General features: G+C 71.9%; 1 protein-coding gene across 1 annotated transcript; it reads left to right on the top strand.

The window, feature by feature from the left end:
* Positions 1-11069: 11069 nt before the first annotated feature.
* Positions 11070-15770, top strand: LOC135317582 (basic proline-rich protein-like). The gene is made up of 5 exons (XM_064473898.1): positions 11070-11164; positions 12200-12733; positions 13951-14170; positions 15442-15504; positions 15578-15770. Exons 2-4 carry the CDS (start codon positions 12617-12619, stop codon positions 15489-15491), a joined length of 387 nt encoding a protein of 128 aa, XP_064329968.1. The 5' UTR covers positions 11070-11164; positions 12200-12616; the 3' UTR covers positions 15492-15504; positions 15578-15770.
* Positions 15771-15780: the final 10 nt, after the last annotated feature.

Below are 15780 nucleotides of genomic sequence, written 5' to 3'. Positions count from 1 at the left end.
AGTGCTACCCAGTGCCCCCAGTGCCCCCCCACATACCCCTAGTTCCCCCAGTGCTCCCAGTGCTCCCAGTGCCCCCAGTGCCCCCAGTGCTCCCAGTGACCCCAGTGCCCCCAGTGTCCCCAGTGCTCCCAGTGCCCCCAGTGCTCCCAGTGCCCCCAGTGCCCCCAGTGCCCCCAGTAACCCCAGTGCTCCCAGAGCCCCCAGTGCCCCCAGTGCTCCCCAGTACCCCCAGTGCTCCCAGTGCCCCCAGTGCTCCCAGGGCCCCCAGTGCTCCCAGTGACCCCAGTGTCCCCAGTGCTCCCAGTGCTCCCAGTGCTCCCAGTGTCCCCAGTGCCCCCAGTGCTCCCAGTACCCCCAGTACTCCCAGTGCCCCCAGTGCTCCCAGTGCTCCCAGTGCCCCCAGTGCCCCCAGTGCTCCCAGTGCTCCCAGTGTCCCCAGTGTTCCCAGTGTCCCCAGTGCTCCCAGTGCTCCCAGTGCCCCCAGTAACCCCAGTGCTCCCAGAGCCCCCAGTGCTCCCAGTGCTCCCAGTGCTCCCAGTGTCCCCAGTGCTCCCAGTGTCCCCAGTGCTCCCAGTGCTCCCAGTGCCCCCAGTAACCCCAGTGCTCCCAGAGCCCCCAGTGCCCCCAGTACTCCCCAGTGCCCCCACTGCTCCCAGTGCCCCCAGTGCCCTAGTACCCCCAGTGCTCCATGGCCCCAGTGCCCCCAGTGCTCCCCAGTGCCCCCAGTGCCCCCCACATACCCCCAGTACCCCCAGTGCTCCCAGTGCTCCCAGTGCTCCCAGTGCCCCCAGTGCTCCCAGTGTCCCCAGTGCTCCCAGTGCTCCCAGTGCCCCCCCAGTGCTCCCCAGTGCCCCCCCACATACCCCTAGTGCCCCCAGTGCTCCCAGTACCCCAGTGCCCCCAGTGCTCCCCAGTGCCCCCCCACATACCCCCAGTGCCCCCAGTGCTCCCAGTGCTCCCAGTGCCCCCAGTGTCCCCCGTGCTCCCAGTGCTCCCAGTTCTCCCAGTGCCCCCAGTGCCCCCAGTGTCCCCAGTGCTCCCAGTGCTCCCAGTGCCCCCAGTGCTCCCAGTGCCCCCAGTGCTCCCAGTGCCCCCACTGCTCCCAGTGCCTCCAGTGCTCCCAGTGCTCCCAGTGCCCCCAGTGCTCCATGGCCCCAGTGCCCCCAGTGCTCCCCAGTGCCCGCAGTGCCCCCCCACATACCCCCAGTACTCCCAGTGCTCCCAGTGCCCCCAGTGCTCCCAGTGCCCTAGTACCCCCAGTGCTCCATGGCCCCAGTACCCCAGTGCCCCCAGTGCTCCCCAGTGCCCCCCCACATACCCCTAGTGCCCCCAGTGCTCCCAGTGCCCCCAGTGCCCCCAGTGCTCCCAGTGACCCCAGTGCCCCCAGTGTCCCCAGTGCTCCCAGTGCCCCCAGTGCTCCCAGTGCTCCCAGTGCCCCCAGTACCCCCAGTGCTCCATGGCCCCAGTACCCCAGTGCCCCCAGTGCTCCCCAGTGCCCCCCCACATACCCCTAGTGCCCCCAGTGCTCCCAGTGCTCCCAGTGCCCCCAGTACCCCCAGTGCTCCATGGCCCCAGTACCCCAGTGCCCCCAGTGCTCCCCAGTGCCCCCCCACATACCCCTAGTGCCCCCAGTGCTCCCAGTACCCCAGTGCCCCCAGTGCTCCCCAGTGCCCCCCCACATACCCCCAGTGCCCCCAGTGCCCCCAGTGCTCCCAGTGCTCCCAGTGCCCCCAGTGCTCCCAGTGCCCCCAGTGTTCCCAGTGCCCCCAGTGTCCCCAGTGCTCCCAGTGCCCCCAGTGCCCCCAGTGCTCCCAGTGCTCCCAGTGTCCCCAGTGCTCCCAGTGTCCCCAGTGCTCCCAGTGCTCCCAGTGCCCCCAGTAACCCCAGTGCTCCCAGAGCCCCCAGTGCTCCCAGTGCTCCCAGTGCTCCCAGTGTCCCCAGTGCTCCCAGTGTCCCCAGTGCTCCCAGTGCTCCCAGTGCCCCCAGTAACCCCAGTGCTCCCAGAGCCCCCAGTGCCCCCAGTACTCCCCAGTGCCCCCAGTATCCCCAGTGCCCCCAGTGCCCTAGTACCCCCAGTGCTCCATGGCCCCAGTGCCCCCAGTGCTCCCCAGTGCCCCCAGTGCCCCCCACATACCCCCAGTACCCCCAGTGCTCCCAGTGCTCCCAGTGCTCCCAGTGCCCCCAGTGCTCCCAGTGTCCCCAGTGCTCCCAGTGCTCCCAGTGCCCCCCCAGTGCTCCCCAGTGCCCCCCCACATACCCCTAGTGCCCCCAGTGCTCCCAGTACCCCAGTGCCCCCAGTGCTCCCCAGTGCCCCCCCACATACCCCCAGTGCCCCCAGTGCTCCCAGTGCTCCCAGTGCCCCCAGTGTCCCCCGTGCTCCCAGTGCTCCCAGTTCTCCCAGTGCCCCCAGTGCCCCCAGTGTCCCCAGTGCTCCCAGTGCTCCCAGTGCCCCCAGTGCTCCCAGTGCCCCCACTGCTCCCAGTGCCTCCAGTGCTCCCAGTGCTCCCAGTGCCCCCAGTGCTCCATGGCCCCAGTGCCCCCAGTGCTCCCCAGTGCCCGCAGTGCCCCCCCACATACCCCCAGTACTCCCAGTGCTCCCAGTGCCCCCAGTGCTCCCAGTGCCCTAGTACCCCCAGTGCTCCATGGCCCCAGTACCCCAGTGCCCCCAGTGCTCCCCAGTGCCCCCCCACATACCCCTAGTGCCCCCAGTGCTCCCAGTGCCCCCAGTGCCCCCAGTGCTCCCAGTGACCCCAGTGCCCCCAGTGTCCCCAGTGCTCCCAGTGCCCCCAGTGCTCCCAGTGCTCCCAGTGCCCCCAGTACCCCCAGTGCTCCATGGCCCCAGTACCCCAGTGCCCCCAGTGCTCCCCAGTGCCCCCCCACATACCCCTAGTGCCCCCAGTGCTCCCAGTGCTCCCAGTGCCCCCAGTACCCCCAGTGCTCCATGGCCCCAGTACCCCAGTGCCCCCAGTGCTCCCCAGTGCCCCCCCACATACCCCTAGTGCCCCCAGTGCTCCCAGTACCCCAGTGCCCCCAGTGCTCCCCAGTGCCCCCCCACATACCCCCAGTGCCCCCAGTGCCCCCAGTGCTCCCAGTGCTCCCAGTGCCCCCAGTGCTCCCAGTGCCCCCAGTGCTCCCAGTGCTCCCAGTGCTCCCAGTGCCCCCAGTGTCCCCAGTGCTCCCAGTGCCCCCAGTGCCCCCAGTGCCCCCAGTGTCCCCAGTGCTCCCAGTGCCCCCAGTGCGCCCGGTGCCCCCAGTACTCCCAGTGCTCCCAGTGCCCCGGTGCCCCCAGTGTCCCCAGTGCTCCCAGTGCTCCCAGTGCTCCCAGTGCTCCCAGAGCCCCCAGTGCCCCCAGTGCTCCCAGTGCCCCCAGTGCTCCCAGTGCTCCCAGTGCCCCCAGTGTCCCCAGTGCTCCCAGTGTCCCCAGTGCTCCCAGTGCCCCCAGTGCCCCCAGTGCCCCCTGTGCCCCCAGTGCTCCCAGTGCCCCCAGTATCCCCAGTGCTCCCAGTGACCCCAGTGCTCCCAGTGCTCCCAGTGCTCCCAGTGCCCCCAGTGCTCCCAGTGTCCCCACTGCTCCCAGTGCTCCCAGTGCCCCCCCAGTGCTCCCCAGTGCCCCCCCACATACCCCTAGTGCTCCCAGTGCTCCCAGTACCCCAGTGCCCCCAGTGCTCCCCAGTGCCCCCCCACATACCCCCAGTGCCCCCAGTGCCCCCAGTGCTCCCAGTGCTCCCAGTGCCCCCAGTGTCCCCCGTGCTCCCAGTGCCCCCAGTGCTCCCAGTGCTCCCAGTGCCCCCAGTACCCCCAGTGCTCCCAGTGCGCCCTGTGCCCCCAGTGCTCCCAGTGCTCCCAGAGCCCCCAGTGCCCCCAGTGCTCCCAGTGCCCCCAGTGCTCCCAGTGCTCCCAGTGCTCCCAGTGTCCCCAGTGCTCCCAGTGCCCCAGTGTCCCCAGTGCTCCCAGTGCCCCCAGTGTCCCCAGTGCTCCCAGAGCCCCCAGTGCTCCCAGTGCCCCCAGTGCCCCCAGTGCTCCCAGTGCCCCCAGTGCTCCCAGTGCCCCCAGTGCTCCCAGTGCCCCCAGTGTCCCCAGTGCTCCCAGTGTCCCCAGTGCTCCCCAGTGCCCCCAGTGTCCCCAGTGCCCCCAGTGCCCTAGTACCCCCAGTGCTCCATGGCCCCAGTGCCCCCAGTGCTCCCCAGTGCCCCCAGTGCCCCCCACATACCCCCAGTACCCCCAGTGCTCCCAGTGCTCCCAGTGCTCCCAGTGCCCCCAGTGCTCCCAGTGTCCCCAGTGCCCCCCCACATACCCCCAGTACCCCCAGTGCTCCCAGTGTCCCCACTGCTCCCAGTGCTCCCAGTGCTCCCAGTGCCCTAGTACCCCCAGTGCTCCATGGCCCCAGTGCCCCCAGTGCTCCCCAGTGCCCCCAGTGCCCCCCCACATACCCCCAGTACCCCCAGTGCTCCCAGTGCCCCCAGTGCTCCCAGTGCCCTAGTACCCCCAGTGCTCCATGGCCCCAGTACCCCAGTGCCCCCAGTGCTCCCCAGTGCCCCCCTACATACCCCTAGTGCCCCCAGTGCTCCCAGTACCCCAGTGCCCCCAGTGCTCCCCAGTGCTCCCAGTGCTCCCAGTGTCCCCAGTGCTCCCAGTGTTCCCAGTGACCCCAGTGACCCCAGTGCTCCCAGTGACCCCAGTGCTCCCAGTGCCCCCCGTGCTCCCAGTGCCCCCAGTGTCCCCAGTGCTCCCAGTGCCCCCAGTGCTCCCAGTGCCCCCACTGCTCCCAGTGCCTCCAGTGCTCCCAGTGCTCCCAGTGCCCCCAGTGCTCCCAGTGCTCCCAGTGTCCCCAGTGTCCCCAGTGCTCCCAGTGCTCCCAGTGTCCCCCAGTACCCCCAGTACTCCCAGTGCCCCCAGTTCTCCCAGTGCTCCCAGTGCTCCCAGTGCCCCCAGTACCCCCAGTGCTCCATGGCCCCAGTGCCCCCAGTGCTACCCAGTGCCCCCAGTGCCCCCCCACATACCCCTAGTTCCCCCAGTGCTCCCAGTGCTCCCAGTGCCCCCAGTGCCCCCAGTGCCCCCAGTGCCCCCAGTGCTCCCAGTGCCCCCAGTGCCCCCAGTGCCCCCAGTAACCCCAGTGCTCCCAGAGCCCCCAGTGCCCCCAGTGCTCCCAGTGCCCCCAGTGCTCCCAGGGCCCCCAGTGCTCCCAGTGACCCCAGTGTCCCCAGTGCTCCCAGTGCTCCCAGTGCTCCCAGTGTCCCCAGTGCCCCCAGTGCTCCCAGTACCCCCAGTACTCCCAGTGCCCCCAGTGCTCCCAGTGCTCCCAGTGCCCCCAGTGCCCCCAGTGCTCCCAGTGCTCCCAGTGTCCCCAGTGCTCCCAGTGTCCCCAGTGCTCCCAGTGCTCCCAGTGCCCCCAGTAACCCCAGTGCTCCCAGAGCCCCCAGTGCTCCCAGTGCTCCCAGTGCTCCCAGTGTCCCCAGTGCTCCCAGTGTCCCCAGTGCTCCCAGTGCTCCCAGTGCCCCCAGTAACCCCAGTGCTCCCAGAGCCCCCAGTGCCCCCAGTGCTCCCCAGTGCCCCCAGTGTCCCCAGTGCCCCCAGTGCCCTAGTACCCCCAGTGCTCCATGGCCCCAGTGCCCCCAGTGCTCCCCAGTGCCCCCAGTGCCCCCCACATACCCCCAGTACCCCCAGTGCTCCCAGTGCTCCCAGTGCTCCCAGTGCCCCCAGTGCTCCCAGTGTCCCCAGTGCTCCCAGTGCTCCCAGTGCCCCCCCAGTGCTCCCCAGTGCCCCCCCACATACCCCTAGTGCCCCCAGTGCTCCCAGTACCCCAGTGCCCCCAGTGCTCCCCAGTGCCCCCCCACATACCCCCAGTGCCCCCAGTGCTCCCAGTGCTCCCAGTGCCCCCAGTGTCCCCCGTGCTCCCAGTGCTCCCAGTTCTCCCAGTGCCCCCAGTGCCCCCAGTGTCCCCAGTGCTCCCAGTGCTCCCAGTGCCCCCAGTGCTCCCAGTGCCCCCACTGCTCCCAGTGCCCCCACTGCTCCCAGTGCTCCCAGTGCCCCCAGTGCTCCATGGCCCCAGTGCCCCCAGTGCTCCCCAGTGCCCGCAGTGCCCCCCCACATACCCCCAGTACTCCCAGTGCTCCCAGTGCCCCCAGTGCTCCCAGTGCCCTAGTACCCCCAGTGCTCCATGGCCCCAGTACCCCAGTGCCCCCAGTGCTCCCCAGTGCCCCCCCACATACCCCTAGTGCCCCCAGTGCTCCCAGTGCCCCCAGTGCCCCCAGTGCTCCCAGTGACCCCAGTGCCCCCAGTGTCCCCAGTGCTCCCAGTGCCCCCAGTGCTCCCAGTGCTCCCAGTGCCCCCAGTACCCCCAGTGCTCCATGGCCCCAGTACCCCAGTGCCCCCAGTGCTCCCCAGTGCCCCCCCACATACCCCTAGTGCCCCCAGTGCTCCCAGTGCTCCCAGTGCCCCCAGTACCCCCAGTGCTCCATGGCCCCAGTACCCCAGTGCCCCCAGTGCTCCCCAGTGCCCCCCCACATACCCCTAGTGCCCCCAGTGCTCCCAGTACCCCAGTGCCCCCAGTGCTCCCCAGTGCCCCCCCACATACCCCCAGTGCCCCCAGTGCCCCCAGTGCTCCCAGTGCTCCCAGTGCCCCCAGTGCTCCCAGTGCCCCCAGTGCTCCCAGTGCTCCCAGTGCTCCCAGTGCCCCCAGTGTCCCCAGTGCTCCCAGTGCCCCCAGTGCCCCCAGTGCCCCCAGTGTCCCCAGTGCTCCCAGTGCCCCCAGTGCGCCCGGTGCCCCCAGTACTCCCAGTGCCCCCAGTGCCCCGGTGCCCCCAGTGTCCCCAGTGCTCCCAGTGCTCCCAGTGCTCCCAGTGCTCCCAGAGCCCCCAGTGCCCCCAGTGACCCCAGTGCCCCCAGTGCTCCCAGTGCTCCCAGTGCTCCCAGTGTCCCCAGTGCTCCCAGTGTCCCCAGTGCTCCCAGTGCCCCCAGTGCCCCCAGTGCCCCCTGTGCCCCCAGTGCTCCCAGTGCCCCCAGTATCCCCAGTGCTCCCAGTGACCCCAGTGCTCCCAGTGCTCCCAGTGCTCCCAGTGCCCCCAGTGCTCCCAGTGTCCCCACTGCTCCCAGTGCTCCCAGTGCCCCCCCAGTGCTCCCCAGTGCCCCCCCACATACCCCTAGTGCTCCCAGTGCTCCCAGTACCCCAGTGCCCCCAGTGCTCCCCAGTGCCCCCCCACATACCCCCAGTGCCCCCAGTGCCCCCAGTGCTCCCAGTGCTCCCAGTGCCCCCAGTGTCCCCCGTGCTCCCAGTGCCCCCAGTGCTCCCAGTGCTCCCACTGCCCCCAGTACCCCCAGTGCTCCCAGTGCGCCCTGTGCCCCCAGTGCTCCCAGTGCTCCCAGAGCCCCCAGTGCCCCCAGTGCTCCCAGTGCCCCCAGTGCTCCCAGTGCTCCCAGTGCTCCCAGTGTCCCCAGTGCTCCCAGTGCCCCAGTGTCCCCAGTGCTCCCAGTGCCCCCAGTGTCCCCAGTGCTCCCAGAGCCCCCAGTGCTCCCAGTGCCCCCAGTGCCCCCAGTGCTCCCAGTGCCCCCAGTGCCCCCAGTGTCCCCAGTGCTCCCAGTGTCCCCAGTGCTCCCACTGCTCCCAGTGCTCCCAGTGTCCCCAGTGCTCCCAGTGCCCCCAGTGTCCCCAGTGCCCCCACTGCTCCCAGTGTCCCCAGTGCTCCCAGTGTCCCCAGTGCCCCAGTGCCCCCAGTGTCCCCAGTGCCCCCAGTGTCCCCAGTGCTCCCAGTGTCCCCAGTGCTCCCAGTGCTCCCAGTGCCCCCAGTGCTCCCAGTGCCCCCAGTGCTCCCAGTGCCCCCAGTGTCCCCAGTGCTCCCAGTGTCCCCAGTGCTCCCAGTGCTCCCAGTGCCCCCAGTGTCCCCAGTGTCCCCACTGCTCCCAGTGCCCCCAGCACTCCCAGTGCCCCCAGTGCTCCCCAGTGCCCCCAGTGCCCCCCCACATACCCCCAGTACCCCCAGTGCTCCCAGTGTCCCCACTGCTCCCAGTGCTCCCAGTGCTCCCAGTGCCCTAGTACCCCCAGTGCTCCATGGCCCCAGTGCCCCCAGTGCTCCCCAGTGCCCCCAGTGCCCCCCCACATACCCCCAGTACCCCCAGTGCTCCCAGTGCCCCCAGTGCTCCCAGTGCCCTAGTACCCCCAGTGCTCCATGGCCCCAGTACCCCAGTGCCCCCAGTGCTCCCCAGTGCCCCCCCACATACCCCTAGTGCCCCCAGTGCTCCCAGTACCCCAGTGCCCCCAGTGCTCCCCAGTGCTCCCAGTGCTCCCAGTGTCCCCAGTGCTCCCAGTGTTCCCAGTGACCCCAGTGACCCCAGTGCTCCCAGTGACCCCAGTGCTCCCAGTGCCCCCGTGCTCCCAGTGCCCCCAGTGTCCCCAGTGCTCCCAGTGCCCCCAGTGCTCCCAGTGCCCCCACTGCTCCCAGTGCCTCCAGTGCTCCCAGTGCTCCCAGTGCCCCCAGTGCTCCCAGTGCTCCCAGTGTCCCCAGTGTCCCCAGTGCTCCCAGTGCTCCCAGTGCCCCCAGTACCCCCAGTACTCCCAGTGCCCCCAGTTCTCCCAGTGCTCCCAGTGCTCCCAGTGCCCCCAGTACCCCCAGTGCTCCATGGCCCCAGTGCCCCCAGTGCTACCCAGTGCCCCCAGTGCCCCCCCACATACCCCTAGTTCCCCCAGTGCTCCCAGTGCTCCCAGTGCCCCCAGTGCCCCAAGTGCTCCCAGTGACCCCAGTGCCCCCAGTGTCCCCAGTGCTCCCAGTGCCCCCAGTGCTCCCAGTGCCCCCAGTGCCCCCAGTGCCCCCAGTAACCCCAGTGCTCCCAGAGCCCCCAGTGCCCCCAGTGCTCCCCAGTACCCCCAGTGCTCCCAGTGCCCCCAGTGCTCCCAGTGCCCCCAGTGCTCCCAGTGACCCCAGTGTCCCCAGTGCTCCCAGTGCTCCCAGTGCTCCCAGTGTCCCCAGTGCCCCCAGTGCTCCCAGTGCTCCCAGTGCCCCCCAGTGCTCCCAGTGCTCCCAGTGCCCCCAGTGCTCCCAGTGACCCCAGTGTCCCCAGTGCTCCCAGTGCTCCCAGTGCTCCCAGTGCTCCCAGTGTCCCCAGTGTCCCCAGTGCTCCCAGTGCTCCCAGTACCCCCAGTACTCCCAGTGCCCCCAGTGCTCCCAGTGCTCCCAGAGCCCCCAGTGTCCCCAGTGCTCCCAGTGCCCCCAGTGCCCCCAGTGCTCCCAGTGTCCCCAGTGCTCCCAGTGTCCCCAGTGCTCCCAGTGCTCCCAGTGCCCCCAGTAACCCCAGTGCTCCCAGAGCCCCCAGTGCCCCCAGTGCTCCCCAGTGCCCCCAGTGTCCCCAGTGCCCCCAGTGCCCTAGTACCCCCAGTGCTCCATGGCCCCAGTGCCCCCAGTGCTCCCCAGTGCCCCCAGTGCCCCCCCACATACCCCCAGTACCCCCAGTGCTCCCAGTGCTCCCAGTGCTCCCAGTGCCCCCAGTGCTCCCAGTGTCCCCAGTGCTCCCAGTGCTCCCAGTGCCCCCCCAGTGCTCCCCAGTGCCCCCCCACATACCCCTAGTGCCCCCAGTGCTCCCAGTACCCCAGTGCCCCCAGTGCTCCCCAGTGCCCCCCCACATACCCCAGTGCCCCCAGTGCTCCCAGTGCTCCCAGTGCCCCAGTGTCCCCCGTGCTCCAGTGCTCCCAGTTCTCCCAGTGCCCCCAGTGCCCCCAGTGTCCCCAGTGCTCCCAGTGCTCCCAGTGCCCCCAGTGCTCCCAGTGCCCCCAGTGCTCCCAGTGCCCCCACTGCTCCCAGTGCCTCCAGTGCTCCCAGTGCTCCCAGTGCCCCCAGTGCTCCCAGTGCTCCCAGTGCTCTCAGTGCCCCCAGTACCCCCAGTACTCCAGTGCCCCCAGTGCTCCCAGTGCTCCCAGTGCCCTAGTACCCCCAGTGCTCCATGGCCCCAGTGCTCCCAGTGCTCCCCAGTGCCCCCAGTGCCCCCCACATACCCCTAGTTCCCCCAGTGCTCCCAGTGCTCCCAGTGCCCCCAGTGCCCCCAGTGCTCCCAGTGACCCCAGTGCCCCCAGTGTCCCCAGTGCTCCCAGTGCCCCCAGTGCTCCCAGTGCCCCCAGTGCCCCCAGTGCTCCCAGTGTCCCCAGTGTCCCCAGTGCTCCCAGTGCTCCCAGTGCCCCCAGTACCCCCAGTGCTCCCAGTGCCCCCAGTGCTCCAGTGCCCCCAGTGCTCCCAGTGACCCCAGTGTCCCCAGTGCTCCCAGTGTCCCAGTGCTCCCAGTGTCCCCAGTGCCCCCAGTGCTCCCAGTGCTCCCAGTGCCCCCAGTGCCCCCCAGTGCTCCCAGTGCCCCCAGTGCCCCCAGTGCTCCCAGTGTCCCCAGTGCCCCCAGTGCTCCCAGTGCCCCCAGTGCCCCCAGTGCTCCCAGTGACCCCAGTGCCCCCAGTGCTCCCAGTGCCCCCAGTGTCCCCAGTGACCCCAGTGCCCCCAGTGTCCCCAGTGCCCCCAGTGCCCCCAGTGCTCCCAGTGCCCCCAGTGCTCCCAGTGCTCCCAGTGCTCCCCAGTGTCCCCAGTGCTCCAGTGTCCCCAGTGCTCCCAGTGCCCCAGTGCCCCCAGTGCCCCCTGTGCCCCCAGTGCTCCCAGTGTCCCCAGTGCTCCCAGTGCCCCCAGTGCCCCCAGTGCCCCCAGTGCTCCCAGTGCTCCCAGTGCTCCCGGTGCCCCCAGTGTCCCCAGTGCTCCCAGTGCCCCCAGTGCCCCCAGTGCCCCCAGTGCTCCCAGTGCCCCCAGTGCTCCCAGTGCCCCCAGTGTCCCCAGTGCTCCCAGTGACCCCAGTGCTCCCAGTGCCCCCCCAGTGCCCCCAGTGCCCCCAGTGCTCCCAGTGCCCCCCCAGTGCCCCCCCAGTGCCCCCCCCATCCCCCCCCATCCGGCCCCATCCTGCGCTTGGCGGCGGCCGCGATCCCGTTCCGGGGCTGGGGGCGGCCGGGCCGGGGTCACCGCGGGGGGACCCCCTCCCCACCATCCCCCCCGACCCCCCATTCCCCCCGACCCCCCGTCCCCCCCATCCCCACCCTCCCCCCCCTCCCCCCCCGTCCGCCCCGGCGGCCGCCCCGCCCCCCCCCTCCGGCGCCCCACAGCGGCTGCCGGCGGCGCTGCGGGACCCCCCGGGCGGCGGTGGGAGGCTGCAGGTGCGGGGCGACTGGCGGGACTGGGCGGGACTGGGAGCGCGGCGGGGTCTGGGAGGGGGAGCGGGGGGCACTGGGCCGCGGCGCTGGGGCGGGCCGGGGTCACTGGGAGCACTGGGAGGAGGAAGTGGCGGTGCTGGAGAGGGAACTTGGGGGGGGGGGCTGGGAACCAGAGCTGGGGGTAACGGGAGCGACTGGGGGCACTGGGGCACTGGGAGGGGGAACGGGGGACACTGGGTGCGTGGGGCTGGGAGCGGGCGGGGGTTATTGGGAGCACTGGAGCACTGGGAGGAGGAAGTGGTGCTGGCAGAAGGGACTGGGAGTGAGCGGCAGGGGGGGACGACTGGGAGGACTGGAACGGGGAACTGGGGGCACTGGGAGCCCTTGGGTGCACGGGGTTGCGAGCAGGGAGTGCACTGGGAGCACTGGGAGCACTGGGAGCACTGGGAGGACTGGGAGGACTGGAGCGCTGGGAGGAGGAAGTGGAAGTGGTGGTGCTGGGAGGGGGAACCGGGGGCACTGGGAGCACTAGGGCTGGGGTTATGGGGTTACTGGGAGCAGGACTGGAGGACTGGAGGACTGGGAGCAGGGAAGTGGAAGTGCTGGGAGGAGGAACTGGGGGGACTGGGAGGGACTGGGTGCCCAGGTGGGGGGAACTGGGAGGGACTGGGGCCACTGGGCGCATGGGGGTGGGGGTGGTCAGAGGTTACTAGGAGGACTGGGAGGAGGTGCTGGGAGAGGGAATGGGGGGACTGGAGGGACTGGGAAGTGGGGCTGGGGACTGGGGGTTACTGGGAGTGGGAGGTCAAGGGGGGGCTGCAGAGCTGTACTGGGAGCACTGGGGGCACTGGGGCGCTATGGGGCGGCACCGGGGGCACAGGCGGGGGATGTGGGGCAGCACTGTGGGGCTGTGGGGCAGAACTGGGGCGCTATGGGGCAGCACTGGGAGCACTGGGGGGGCTGTGGGGCGGCACTGGTAGCACTGGGGGGGCTGTGGGGCAGCCAGCGGGTGCTGAGGGGGGACCCCCTCTCTCCCAGGGCCACCCCACAAGGGCCGTGCCGTGGGGCTGAGCGTGGGTCAGAGGTCGCCAGGGGTCAGAGCTGTGGGTTGGAGCCCGCCGTGGGGCTGACCTCGCCGTGGGGCTGAGCTCTCCGTGGGGCTGAGCCCGCTGTGGGGCTGAGCTCTCCGTGGGGCTGACCCCGCCGTGGGGCAGAGCCCACCGTGGAGCTGAGCTCTCCGTGGGGCTGACCCCACCGTGGGGCTGACCCTGCTGTGGGGCTTAGCCAGCCGTGGGGCTGACCCCGCTGTGGGGCTGACCCCGCCATGGGGCTGAGCCTGCTGTGGGGCTGAGCCCGCCGTGGGGCTGAGTCTGCCGTGGGGCTGAGCCCACCGTGGGGCTGACCCCGCTGTGGGGCTGAGCTCGCCGTGGGGCTGAGCCTGCCGTGGGGCGCCCCATGCTGCCGCGGGTGCTGCGGGCGCTGCTGGAGGGGCCCCGGCCCCCCCCGGAGCAGGAGCCGGGGGTCGTGCTCAGCTCCTACCGGCCCCACCCCCCCGACACCGACCCCCCCGAGGTGAGACTTGGGGGCAGTGGGGGGGGCTCGGGATGGGGGAGGGGGCCGTGGGGGTCTGGGCCCCTCTTGGGGGCTCTTGGGGGGCTGGTGCTGGTGGGGGGAGCTGGGGGACACTGGGGCGGGGCAGTGGGGCGGGCAGTGGGGTGGGACAGTAGGTCGCATTGGGGTGGGGCTCTGGGGTGGGGCAGGGGTGGGGCAGGGCGGGGCAGGGGGCGGGGCTCGGGGGCGGTGCAGGGGTGGGACTCAGGTAGGGCAGAGGGCGGAGCAGAGGGGTGGGGCAGGGGGCAGAACGGGGGCGGGGCAGAGGGGCGGGGCTCTGGGATGGGGCAGGGCTCTGGGGCGGGGCAGGGGGCGGAGCAATGGTATGGGGCAGGGACGGGGCTCTGGGGCGGGGCGGGGGCGGAGCTATGGGGCGGGGCCGGGGATCTGGGGCAGGGCAGAGGGCGGAGCTGTGCAGTGGAGCAGGACAGAGGGCGGAGCTATGGGGCAGGGCGGGGCCGGGGCTCTGGGGTGGGACAGAGGGCGGAGCTATGTGGCAGGGCGGGGCAGGGGTGGAGCAGGGGGCAGGGCAGAGGTGGGGCAGGGGATGGGGCTCCGGGGTGGGACGGGGCGGAGCAGAGGGGCGGGGCCGGGGCTCTGGGGCGGGACGGGGGTGGGGCCGAGGGGTGGGGCCTGGGCCGGGGCTCTGGGGCGGGGCAGGGGGTGGGGCCGGGGCTCTGGGGCGGAGCAGAGGGGCAGGGCAGGGGGCGGGGCCGGGGCTCTGGGGCAGAGCAGAGGGGCGGGGCAGGGGCGGGGCAGAGGGGCGGGGCCGGGGCTCGGGGGGCGGGGCAGGGGGCGGGGCAGGGCTCTGGGGCGGGACAGAGGGCGGAGCTATGGGGCGGGGCGGGGCCGGGGCTCTGGGGCGGGACAGAGGGCGGAGCTATGTGGCAGGGTGGGGCAGGGGTGGAGCAGGGGGCAGGGCAGAGGTGGGGCGGGATGGGGCTCTGGGGCGGGATTGGGTGGAGCAGAGGGGCGGGGCCGGGGCTCTGGGGCGGAGTAGAGGGGCGGGCCGGGGGCGGGGCCGGGGCTCTGGGGCGGAGCAGAGAGGCGGGGCCGGGGCAGAGGGGCGGGTCTCTGGGGCGGGGCAGAGGGGCGGGGCTCTGGGGCAGGGCTCTGGGGCGGGGCCGTGGGCGGGGCCGTGGGGCACCCCGCGGCCCCCCCTGAGCGGGCGCGCGCAGGCGCAGGAGCGGGAGGCGGCCCCGGGAGGCGCCATCTTCGCGCTGAGGCCCCGCCCCCCGCGGGCCCCGCCCGGCGCCTGCGCGCGGCGCCCCTCCCCCGCCTGGTGCGGCACCTGCTGGAGGCGCCGGCGCTGGGCGACGCCGCCTTCGTCCCCGCCTTCCTCGGCACCTTCCGCGCCTTCGCCCCCGCCCCCGCCGTGCTGCGGCTGCTGCTGCGCCGGTGCGGGGGCGGGGCCGCGGGGAGGGGGCGGGCCATGGGTGGGGGAGGGGCCAGGGTGTGGGGGAGGGGTCAGGGTGTGAGGAGGGGTCAGGGAATGGGGAGGGGTCAGGGAGTGGGGAGGGGTCAGGGAGTGGGGAGGGGTCAGGGTGTGGGGAGGGGTCAGGGAGTGGGGAGGGGTCAGGGTGTGAGGAGGGGTCAGGGAATGGGGAGGGGTCAGGGAGTGGGGAGGGGTCAGGGTGTGGGGGAGGGGTCAGGGTGTGGGGAGGGTCAGGAGTGGGGAGGGGTCAGGGTGTGAGGAGGGGTCAGGGAATGGGGAGGGGTCAGGGAGTGGGAGGGGTCAGGGTGTGAGGAGGGGTCAGGGAATGGGGAGGGGTCAGGGAGTGGGGAGGGGTCAGGGTGTGGGGAGGGGTCAGGGAGTGGGGAGGGGTCAGGGTGTGAGGAGGGGTCAGGGAATGGGGAGGGGTCAGGGAGTGGGGAGGGGTCAGGGAGTGGGGAGGGGTCAGGGTGTGGGGAGGGGTCAGGGAGTGGGGAGGGGTCAGGGAGTGGGGAGGGGTCAGGGTGTGGGGAGGGGTCAGGGTGTGGGGAGGGGTCAGGGAATGGGGGAGGGGTCAGGGAGTGGGGAGGGGTCAGGGTGTGGGGAGGGGTCAGGGTGTGGGGAGGGGTCAGGGAGTGGGGAGGGGTCAGGGTGTGGGGAGGGGTCAGGGTGTGGGGGAGGGGTCAGGGAATGGGGAGGGGTCAGGGAGTGGGGAGGGGTCAGGGTGTGGGGAGGGTCAGGGAATGGGGGAGGGGTCAGGGAGTGGGGAGGGGTCAGGGTGTGGGGAGGGGTCAGGGTGTGGGGGAGGGGTCAGGGTGTGGGGGAGGGGTCAGGGAATGGGGAGGGGTCAGGGAGTGGGGGAGGGGTCAGTGTGTGGGTGGGGTCAGGGAGTGGGGAGGGGTCAGGGTGTGGGGAGGGGTCAGGGTGTGGGGAGGGGTCAGGGTGTGGGGGAGGGGTCAGGGAGTGGGGAGGGGTCAGGGTGTGGGGAGGGGTCAGGGTGTGGGGGAGGGGTCAGGGAGTGGGGAGGGGTCAGGGTGTGGGGAGGGGTCAGGGTGTGGGGAGGGGTCAGGGTGTGGGGAGGGGTCAGGGTGTGGGGGAGGGGTCAGGGTGTGGGGAGGGGTCAGGGAGTGGGGGAGGGGTCAGGGTGTGGGGGAGGGGCGGGCTCACTGCGCGTGGGGGCAGGGCAGGGGGTCTCCCCTCACCCCCCCCCTCACCCCCCCCTTTCCCCTCCCCCCAGCATGGAGGAACTCGGGGCGCTCTCGGCCACCCCCGACACCCCGGAGCTGACGGAGGCCAAGGCGTGGGTGCCCCCCCCATCCCCCCTCCCCTCCCCCCTCCCCCCCCGCCCCCCCCCACTGACCCCTCCCCCGCAGGGCGCTGGCGGCGCTGCTCTGCTCCTGGCTCGACGGGTACCCCGAGGATTTCGGGGGGCCGCAGCTGCCCCCCCCGGCCGAGGGGCTGGCCCGCGTGCTGGGGCCCGGCTGCGAGGCCGCCCGGCGGCTGCGGGCGCTGGGGGGGGCCCCCCCCGACCCCCCCCCCGCCGCCGGAGGAGGAGGAGGAGGAGGGGGGGGGGAGG

This window comes from Phalacrocorax carbo, chromosome 26, assembly GCF_963921805.1.
Source record: "Phalacrocorax carbo chromosome 26, bPhaCar2.1, whole genome shotgun sequence".
In the NCBI taxonomy this organism is placed as follows: domain Eukaryota; kingdom Metazoa; phylum Chordata; class Aves; order Suliformes; family Phalacrocoracidae; genus Phalacrocorax; species Phalacrocorax carbo.
The sequence above is the reverse complement of the archived record's forward strand: the minus strand, read 5'-3'. Positions and strand labels throughout refer to the sequence as shown.

Excerpts from the sequence above, each read along its gene's own strand:
- LOC135317582 (XM_064473898.1), top strand. The coding sequence starts at position 12,617 with ATGCTGCCGCGGGTGCTGCGGGCGCTGCTGGAGGGGCCCCGGCCCCCC. Across the intron at positions 12,734-13,950 it reads CCGACACCGACCCCCCCGAG|GCGCAGGAGCGGGAGGCGGC; the intron begins GTGAGACTTGGG and ends GGGCGCGCGCAG. Across the intron at positions 14,171-15,441 it reads CTGCGGCTGCTGCTGCGCCG|CATGGAGGAACTCGGGGCGC; the intron begins GTGCGGGGGCGG and ends CCCTCCCCCCAG.